The 10,001-nt window shown below is 39.7% G+C and overlaps 2 protein-coding genes across 7 annotated transcripts in view; one reads left to right on the top strand and one right to left on the bottom strand.

The window, feature by feature from the left end:
- trim23 (tripartite motif containing 23) overlaps positions 1-1,375 on the bottom strand; it is a 9,536-nt gene extending 8,161 nt beyond the window's left edge. For both annotated transcript variants that reach the window (XM_010793377.1, XM_010793376.1), the window contains exon 1: positions 1,242-1,375. In XM_010793377.1, the coding sequence (XP_010791679.1) occupies positions 1,242-1,340 (99 nt within the window). In that variant the 5' untranslated portion in view covers positions 1,341-1,375. The remainder of the gene's footprint in view (positions 1-1,241) is intronic.
- Positions 1,376-1,878: 503 nt separating this feature from the next.
- On the top strand, positions 1,879-5,864 carry mzt2b (mitotic spindle organizing protein 2B). Of its 5 annotated transcripts, none has more exons than XM_010793380.1 (5): positions 1,888-1,996; positions 2,173-2,371; positions 3,148-3,311; positions 4,300-4,437; positions 5,364-5,864. In XM_010793380.1, exons 2-5 carry the CDS (start codon positions 2,205-2,207, stop codon positions 5,510-5,512), a joined length of 618 nt encoding a protein of 205 aa, XP_010791682.1. In that variant the 5' UTR covers positions 1,888-1,996; positions 2,173-2,204; the 3' UTR covers positions 5,513-5,864. The 5 variants fall into 5 exon arrangements, with proteins under 5 accessions (XP_010791687.1, XP_010791682.1, XP_010791683.1 ...); XM_010793381.1 differs by having other exon boundaries at positions 5,367-5,864; XM_010793382.1 differs by having other exon boundaries at positions 4,303-4,437.
- The last annotated feature ends 4,137 nt before the right edge of the window (positions 5,865-10,001 follow it).

Raw genomic sequence — 10,001 nt, forward strand, 5'->3', positions numbered from 1 at the left:
GGGGGGGAGGGGGGGAGGTAATGCGTCTCTGATATTGGAAATTGTTCAAGGGGCCGGGTCAAATGTGGAGGCGGGCCGTATCCGGCCCGCGGGCCGTAGTTTGGGGACCACTGGTTTAGATAGTTCACTTTAGTCTAAGTTATCTCAGTGGGTCTCAAATGTTTTGATCACAATTTATGTAAGCAAATACTTCAAAGGGACACCTTTATAATTATTAGGATAAATAAAAACAGGTTTGAAATCATTACAATGTATACTATAGGACAGTAAACCAAAAATATTGTTTAAAACTGGAGAGATTTAAAAATATGCATAAATAAATAAATGTAACTGGTAAAATAAGATATAAATGAACCACAAAAATAAAACAAGTTAGCCTACATTTATTTGTTATTGGCTATGGTAGGTTATTGGTTATGTTCACATACAAACCGATCTTTTTCACATGGGTGTTTAGAGTTGTATCCCCTAGATCAGTCTTTAGTAATTGGGCGCTCAAAGTGCACCAGATTGAAGTATTTTACTTTAAAATGTTAAAAAAAATCTTCCCGGGGGGACACCCCCGGACCCCCTTAGAGGATGTGAAGTCCACCCCCCAATTCAACATGTTCATGCAATACTAAATACATTTGAAGCCTTTTTATATAAGCTGTCCACCATATCAATACGTTTCTCTTTTTGTAGTGTATTGGTCTTTTGTAGAGGTTTTTCATTGCTAGCTAAAAATCTTGCCTAGGGCAGCAAATTGGTCAGAACCAGCCCTGGTGTCATCCCCACAGCACCCCCCATTTGAAACATGTTCCAAATGTAACAATCACTTGCATACTCTTTCAGGATTTGGCAGGGGCTTATTTTGTGCCCTGCTTGCATGAACACTGTGCAGATACTTTTAAAATCTATCACGTTACTGAGGCTGCCACACAGAGGAGCTGCAGTCCACCTCTCAGCTATGACGCCAGTTGATAGACTGCTAGCATTCTGCAAACACAAACATCAGGCAGGGATTTTGGACGAATATAGCTAAGTCGATTACAAAAAACACACAAGCAATAACATTCTGACTATTATTTTCCTGCCAAATCTAGCCGACTGTTTGGCATCCACTGACACCAACGCCAACGCAGCAGCCAAATCAGAATCCACGAAGACGAAATGACTGTCGATCCATGGAGCAAACTAACGAAACAACACGATGACATCGAACATAACACGGCAGTCTATTTTAATGATATTACACCAACCTTGACGTTGCCTCCGTGAGCCCCCCTCCCGTGTCTGATGCAGGGCTCCATCGTCGCTAGGGCTCCCTGCTTGTTTATTCCTGCTGCAGCAGCGGCCATTCTTGGACGACAGCGCAGATGACTGAGTAGGTGCGAGAGGAGAATCCCCCAAGTACTTCCGGGTTCGTTCTTTCGTCTTCTGTGTTGTGTATTCATTCATTTATTTATTTTGTATTCATGTTTAAACAGCACAAAAAGTGGAACAACATTTGCGGTGTCCACAACTGTCTGCATTCCGTTTTTAGCTAATAGTATTCTATTCCACATGTACATAGTTCACTGCTCCTGCATTACTTTATTGTTCACTTGCAACATTCTTTGCACTATTTTTTATGTTTTATGTCTTATGCTGCATTGTTGAAGAAGTCTGGGACTTTTTCATTCCGCAGTGTTGCTACTGTACAAATGACAATAAAACATTTGAATTAAAAAATAATGTTATAATACATATTACTTTAAAGTATTGTTTACGCATTGAGTTGACTGATACCTGATTAATACAGAAAAATTGGAATGAAAACAGTATAATCATATCATATCTGAGGGAATCAAGTTATTTTTATGCAATTCAATTACAGGGAAGAAGTCACACTGTTTGTCTTGTGTTGATGACGTAATGTTGACGCGACTCTCCTGGATCTAGCCCTAGCAAGAGGGACAGTTTTTAGCTAACGGAACTCTACTCTTTCCTTCAACTAATAACTGTTATTTTAACGGTAGGTGTTTCAACGTATTAAAATAGTCGTTTGTCGTTACGTGTATATGTAATATTTGAAGAGGAGTATGAAATAAAGTAGTTCCTCCATGTGTTCATTCAGGGCGGGTAACTGGAAACAATACAGCACTATTGAACCAGTGTCTTTAATAACTTCCCCATCTGTATCCTCTTCAGTCTTTCAGATCCACCTGCCTCAGGTATCAGTGATGTCTCAGCAGACGGCCCCCCTCGCCCCGGACTCCCCTGCGCTGCTGGTCACCAGCAACGTGCAGAAATATGCCATCAAGAAGAAGAAGGTCCTGAGCGCGGAAGAGGCGGAGCTGTTCGAGCTGACCCAGGCTGCGGGGGTCACCATGGACCAGGAGGTCTTCAAGTAGGTGCAGTCACAGGGGGAAGTAACTAAGTACTTGTACTGTACTTGTTACTGTACTTGTTACCTGAGTATTTCCATTTAATGCTATATACTTCCACTCCACTACATTTACAAGGAATTCATGTAATTCTACTCCACTACATTTATTTAACAGCTGTACCTACCTTTAACAAATGGCATCTCTTAACTAGTGAACTCACTTTTTAAGTCACAAAAGAGTTTTGTGATGATTTAAATATTTTACAAAAATTCAATCAGAACTTTGTTTGGCTACAACAATTGATGTATACTGTGTTTTAAAGATTCAAAGTTGTTATTGTCATATGCAAAGTTGGAAAAGTATGGAATCAATACCTGAAGTCCCAGGCTCCTTCAACATGCAACATAGGCCTACATATATATTAGACATAAAACAATAAAAAATGGTGCAAAAAGAAACCAATGAGCAATACAATCCTACTTTGATGCAACAATACTATCTAGAAATGTCACATTTATAAATATAATTGTTCACACACATAAAGGGCATTTTTCTGCACAAAGATTACTTTGACGTGTTTACACTTTAAGTATATTTAATACTTTGTAAGCTAGAATATGAATGCAGGACTTTTACTTGTAATTATGTATTTTGACAATAATCAATTGGTACTTTTACTCAAGTAAAGCGTCTGAATACTTCTTCCAACACTGAATATGATCAGCAGAAACATGAGTGTAGTGCAAATGGATCATAAACAGGAACTCTGACCTCACATCTTCCTCCCCCACCCCAGGATCATAGTGGACCTGTTAAAGATGAACGTGGCTCCTCAAGCGGTCTTCCAGACTCTGAAGTCGATGTTGGCAGGTCAGAGGGTCGCTGAGAGCTGCGGCATCGGGGAGTCTTCAACGGCGCCCCACACTACCAGCATCACCACGGCACCAACCGAAGCCAGAGGTGAATGTCTGCAACACACACAATCACTACTATATTTATATGGAAAGTTTAAGGGCTCATCACACAAGTTGTGCAGATGTCAATTATCTCCACTGAATGAGCTGCAACCAACATGAGGGTGAGCAAGATCTGTACATGCACATACACACTGGAGCGGGGGCCTTTTTCACTGCATATTTGATATCATATTTAAGGCATAGAATATAATATATAGCAATAACATTGGTTACCTTCTCTTCAGGTGTCACAGTCAGCCATGGAAGCGTAATTCAGCTGCATATCTGCAGGAAAATAAAGAATAATAATGAACAGGGTTCAAAACAGTTAATAGAACACACCAACAAAGAACTGATTGTGTGACATTAAACACCACAACTATCATTTTGTGAGAGTTTAAACTATTCATAAGGTTAATTATTGTTAAGATAAGTATATAGTGTGATTTAGGATTAATTCCTGCTTCACAAGTCAACCAAAATTGAATGAAGCCATTATTGAAGTTATTAGGTAGGCATTACATTTTATTTTTTATTTGGCACAATAACTTTCCTGCAAGTCACCTTTTACTGTCAAAGGCCTTTTCAGATATCCCAGTTGGCTGCTACAAAATCCCAGGTTTTGGTTAGAAGATGTGACAGCTCAGGCTCACAGCTTTTCATAACAAAGTTAAGAATGTTTTCTGATTCTTTTGTAATTCTTCTTGTGCTCTTCGCCTCTCCCAGCCCTCTTTAAACATGTAAACCATTCACATTCCTGCTCTTAAGAACTGTTCACACTGTAGTAGAGGCTCATTCCTGCACTCTGCATCACCTAATCCCCCTCACTTACTAAACTCTCTCTTTAGTCACTTAAAGGTGAACTGAAGAACGAGGATATAAAGTAGATAGTCTTCAAAAAGAAATCTTCATGCATGTCAGTCACGGGACTCTCTAATTTATTTTCTATCACTTTTGAATTCTGTTTTTCCTGTGCCTGTTGTTCACTGAAGAAGAGGACTCTTTGGTCTCTGGAAAGAGCCCTAAGCGTCCTGCAGCCCCCCCCTCAGCGTCTGGCCCCAGAGCCACAAGGGTCAGCACTAAGATTGTGGTCTACGGCCCCCAAGATGCTAACCCTCCTCACTCTCAAGGTCCCCTCTGCTGCACTCCGTCCACACCCCCATCTGTCCGCTTGCCTGCCTATATTAGTGTCATTAGTGTTCTGCATGTCTCCTCACTCCATGGACCAGCATCAAAATAACAAGTGTGTGTGTGTGTGTGTGTGTGTGTGTGTGTGTGTGTGTGTGTGTGTGTGTGTGTGTGTGTGTGTGTGTGCGTGCATGTGCGGAGTAATTTACAGTGGGTCATTTCATGTGGACATTTTCACTGCACAATATATTTTTAATTGGAGCTTTAGTGGCTAGAATGTAAAGTTTTTCCAGCAATGCTTTCCCAAGTCTCTCCCAATCTCCTATTTAAGTATGATTATTATTGTTTTACCGCTTGCTGCTTCAACGAAAACATTTCCGAATTTGGGATTACAAAATTAAATCTTATTTTATCTTGACACTTTACATGCAGCTTTAATTCACATATGAAAGCATTTTCTCGAAGGGGATAATATACCAGGACTTCTTGACTTTACATAAAGGTGTGGTTGTGGTAGAGTTGAGCAAAGGTGTGTTTTATTATTTATTTTTTATTTAACCTTATTTGTAAAGGAAATAATGTTTTTGGTCTCCCTATTTAAATGTAACATGGCCTTGCCTACATCTCTTGGGACAACCTGAATGATCACAGCTGTTGTTGCCAAAAGCCTATAGCCTCTTCTCCCAGCTCCCAGTCAAGTGTGCAGTGTTGATGTGCAGTGCTATAAACTGTATTTAAAAGAAGTTAAGAAATGGTGTCTGTAAAAAATGTCATTTTCTGTATGTGTAATGCGTTTATCTTTTCCATGTCATCGCCCTTCTCCATTTGTCATGTTCTCGGAGCATGTGTAGCTACAATCATCCCAACTAAACGTCCACCCCAGTCTATGGTCTGCCCTTTAACTTGCTGTGTTTCCTCCTCTTCTCAGCAGTGCGCAGTAAGGCAGCAGCGGGCCACAGTGAGAGGAGCAGAGAGGCCTCCAGCCAGCGGGTGCAGCGGCAGCCCAGCGCCACCAGGGGGCCTAAGACCAAGAGCTCCGGCAGCAGCAGCTCCTCCTCTCAGATAAACTCCACATGAGCCCCAGGTCAACATGACACCGTTTGTAAATATGTAGTTTTCTTTAAATCTAACTTATCTCTATGTAAAACTGAGTGATGTGTTTTTAAAGGGTTGTTTCTCCCAAATTACAAAAACAAACACTTTTCTTTTCATCATTACATGAGAGTTGAATTTATTTTTGTTAGCGCAGATAACAGTATCAAAATGTAACGTATTCACAGTATTTTAGCCTATAGTTGTTAACATTTTGGCTAATTGGCACAGTTAAAAGTACGCTGAATTATTTATTTGCAGTTACTATTTCGAGTGTAGTAATGGACATAAAGAAAACTATCTCTGGATGACTTTGATACTGAGAAAAACAAAAAAATATGATCATTGTTCCAAGGCAAGTTCAGGAGCTAATTTAATTAAGTAAGTATCACTAATGTCTTTTTTGTATTTTGGGTTAAAGCAATCCTTTACATTTCAAACATAATGTAAGGTAGTCCGGATATCTCTTCTTTTTTTGTTCTGGCAGATGTTACTGTAAGTGAGGAAAGCCTTTTGTTGCGTTTAACTTTTAAGAGTATGACAGAAAAACTGAGAAATATTTCACTTTTTCTACACAAAATGGAAATGTCTGTATTCAATGTGCAACTTTTTTATAAAATGACTGATCTTTAATAAATCCAATAATAATATTCTTCCCTGATATGACCAATCTCTTGCATACTTTTACAGTTACTCATGAATCAAACTTGAACTCTTATTAATTTAATATCTCAAGTTGGTTTCCTGCACTCTTATCCTCATTTTTAAGTACAACACTTCACATTGACAAATCCAGTATTTATGACCATTGTTGTTTTATTTTCAAGGATTTTATTGATTTTTCCCTTCTTCCATTGCCTTTGTAATCTTGTATTTCTTCTTGCTTTTCAGTTTTTAAAATACTGAAATCTTGCTTTTCAATTTGTTGGTGACTTGCACAGAGAATCTTGATACACTCATCGATCGATAAAGACACTTCAACAGAAAAAGGCTTCTTTCTCTCGTGGCTAGTCGGAAACAATTACCTGCAGATCTCAGAGTGTAGTGCTTGTCGGCTTTTCTTATTTTTTTCTGACTGAATGAGTACAGCTGTTCTGTCTTTCTCTTCCTGAATGGCTGAAAATACAGTCAGAGCCTCAGCTATTCTGAGACGAGACACATTTTTAAAAATGACCTTCAAGAATGCTCTCGGTTATTGATCTTGCTCTAACTGTGATGGTTATGAATGTGAAGAGGGGTTGATATATTTCATATTTTTCAGTTTGAAATGTGCTGCCTCTATGGTTCAGAATAGTTTTCTGCTCCGTCACATGGGGGCAGTAGAAGCACACTGCAATCACTTTTGTCCCACAGTTGCACCCACATCTTTTCTCCAACCTCTCTCCTTGCTATTATGAATGAAAGTGAGTCTGAAATGAATGCATTGTGTGTGTATTTGAAACAAAGCATCCTTTCGTTCACACACAGACGGAGAGTTTACCTCACAGGTGATGCAGAGGGAGAGGGTGGATGCTGTGGAGGTGGCAGGCTGCAGGGCTTCAGCTGCGGGTCTTTTATGTGGCCGTTTGTCCTGGTTATGTGTTCCTGCCTCTGCTCTGCGCTCTGCATTGATGGCAGCGTGCCTGTAATTGATGGCACCTTATTGCTGTGGTGTAGCAGGTTTAATGGGGCTTGACAGAGCAAGAGAAAGCAGCATGCAACCAGGGAGGGAAGTTAACCCTTTCCCTCACACCCCACCCTCCATCCCAGTCTCCCCCCGCTAACTCAGACTAATGTAATACTCTGGTGTTTTTATCGTTTGTACTTAAATCCTAAAGTCATATAAGTCTTATAAGAAGTTAACTTTGTCTTTACATTGAAATACATCAACCCTTTATGTTTGCGATTGTGCACATAGGTTTCATTAGTTTACATTCCAGGTTGAGGAACATGAAAAATCTCGAAAATTTAGAGAGTTGGCGTACATGTAAAGGAATTAGTTCGTCCTGAGTAAAGCTCCTTCTAAGGAATATGGCTAACTCAATTTCACCGCTAGACGATTAATGTCCTTTAGTCTGTTTTCGATCAACAAAAAAATAGTCACAAATCCAACTCAAGTATTCGTCAACTACCAAAGATCTCTTAAAGGAACTTTTCCGGATTTATTTTATTTTAGACGTCCTTCATTTTACTTTGTGGAGTAAAATTTTTTTAAGTTAATACATTTTAATTTAGGTAGTTTGGAAAAATTCCTTAAATATACGGTCGAAAAAATGAGGACTGAAATCACCAAGAGTAATAACGGTATCGGGACGAAAGGTTTCCGAAATAAACAGATTAATTTGTCGTTTTATTATTTTTTTACCACAATGAAACTTGTGATAAATAAACTTATTAATTAATGAAGAAATCATATGCAAGGAGGCTGAACTTAACACGAAATATTTAAGAAGTTTAGGTAACCGGTTACGAACTCTTTGTTTTACGGTAAGTTAAGTCGAAGGACCTTAAGTGTCTTGAGTGTTTCTATCCTTGTAGAACTCGTTTGGTGAACCCGTTTATTTTGGGTTCTCATAGGGACGAACCAAACTTTTGCCCGAATTGTAAATTCCACACCCTTTAACCCAGAATAAACATATCAAAACCGTTTGACTGGGAATACTTACGAAAAAACTTTTCCTATTATAACCCGCAAACACCGACAAAGTTGCAGACTAGGTCGAGGTTCCTCTTACTACCTTCTCTCCTAGAAAGTCCGCTATCTTCACAAATCGAAACACACGCAACTTGATATATGCATCGTCTCTCACTTACCTCTATCTTGTCTCCTAACACTCACCACTACCTTTTTTCCCCCCCACCCCCCTCCGTTAGTTCTACTCTCTCTGACGGAGTGTAATGACAGTTCGCTAAATTATATTCACACCTTATTCGTGTTGTTTGTAACTGGTTAGTGTACAGGTCGTCGCGTCGGAGCTTGACAAGCGTTCAGTCGGGACTTCTGCTGGTATGTAGCGTCTGAAATGAAGACTATTTTTCCGTATGGTTATATTGACTTCCGTATCGCCACCGTCTTCTTTTTATCGTTGGGTTTTAGACGTCGGTCGACCTTTCTCACTAACCCCTCGCCTCCTCTCCCGCCCACGCTACTACGCTCTTCACTTTTTCCCCAATTCTCTCTCTTAACATTTCTCTGTTGATTCCTCCTTCACCGGATATTTAAAATCGTCTCTTTACAACCTGGTATCAAGTGATTTTATTCTCTTTTCAGTCTATTTATGGGTTCCTTTGCCTTTTCATACCTCCTCTTTTTTTCTTGCTTGTCGCCTCTTTGTCACTATAAGGAGGGTGGTGGTAGGGGCTTTTTTTTTCTTTTTTTTTTTTTTGTTTTTTTTTTTTTTTGTTTTCTTTGTTTCTGTTTTCTTCTTTAGATTCTTATTTCCTTTTTTATTTGTTTTTTTTCTAAAACTTACCCTTTCTTGTTTATTTAGTTTTCTTAATCTTACACTTTTATTGTAGTCGAGGTATTTTTTTATCTGTTTTTTTTTTTTTTTCGTTTTTTGTTACAGATTATAGTTGGGTTAAAATAACTTTAGTTGGGAGCTCCTTGGTCGTATACGCGTTGGTTTTTTTCTTCTTCTAGTCACTTCTTTGTTATATACTCTTAAATTCTGGTTTTGGGTTGCAAGTAATTACTAACGGGTTGTCGAAACTGATCGAGTAATTAACGTTCACGACCACTATGCGGTATCTGTGTATTGCTAGTGTTTGTTTTTACGTTTTTAGTGCTACGGTCAAGTACGCGGGCTCTGGCATGCTATGTGCTTGAACCCTAAGATCTGGTTGTGAATGTCAATTAGTAGAACGTTGTGCGTTATCCTACTGTCGATTATAATTCAGCGCAGATCGGACGTCATGTTCGTTGTACGAGTAGCAGTAGCTTGAACTGGAATTACGTATATCACAGAGTGTCGCCACGTGTCTCAGCGGTTTGAATAGTTCCACTAACATCATCACCACACATTTGACTCACTTCCTATTGTGAGGGAAATAATTACCTCCTCAGACGTGATCGGTACTTTAAGGTAGTATTGTTTTTTATTTGTGTAGGTTTGCGACCTCACCTACGGAAAACCCTTTCACTGTACTCACCTTCCGATGCAACCATCGAGTCTAGCCGTGTGACCCGGGGAAGTCCTTAGCGGTCCTTGATGCAGACGCTCAAACATTTATTTAAGGGTCGGCAAATGGAAACAGTTTGTGAATCCAAGGAGGTTCGTTTTGTCCCCTTCGTGGTTGTCGACCGGTCAATATAAAGTCTTCACGCAGCTCCACAACCCGAAGGAACTAGTACCTGTTCGACGGTAATGGTACTGGACTATTGTCATCCTTAGCATTTGTTCGATTAGTGCTCCGGGATAAACATAAGAGTAAACACAAACGACGTGACGACACGTCCCCCCCCCCCCCCCCCTCCGGTTTGTGGTGCTTTTTG

The sequence above is a fragment of the Notothenia coriiceps genome, unplaced genomic scaffold (genome assembly GCF_000735185.1).
Source record: "Notothenia coriiceps isolate Sejong01 unplaced genomic scaffold, NC01 NC01_scaffold00037244, whole genome shotgun sequence".
Taxonomy (NCBI): domain Eukaryota; kingdom Metazoa; phylum Chordata; class Actinopteri; order Perciformes; family Nototheniidae; genus Notothenia; species Notothenia coriiceps.

Coding starts and splice junctions, on each gene's coding strand:
- mzt2b (XM_010793380.1), top strand. CDS start 2,205: ATGTCTCAGCAGACGGCCCCCCTCGCCCCGGACTCCCCTGCGCTGCTG. Junction 2,372..3,147: donor ATGGACCAGGAGGTCTTCAA/GTAGGTGCAGTC, acceptor CCCCCACCCCAG/GATCATAGTGGACCTGTTAA. Junction 4,438..5,363: donor TAACCCTCCTCACTCTCAAG/GTCCCCTCTGCT, acceptor TCCTCTTCTCAG/CAGTGCGCAGTAAGGCAGCA.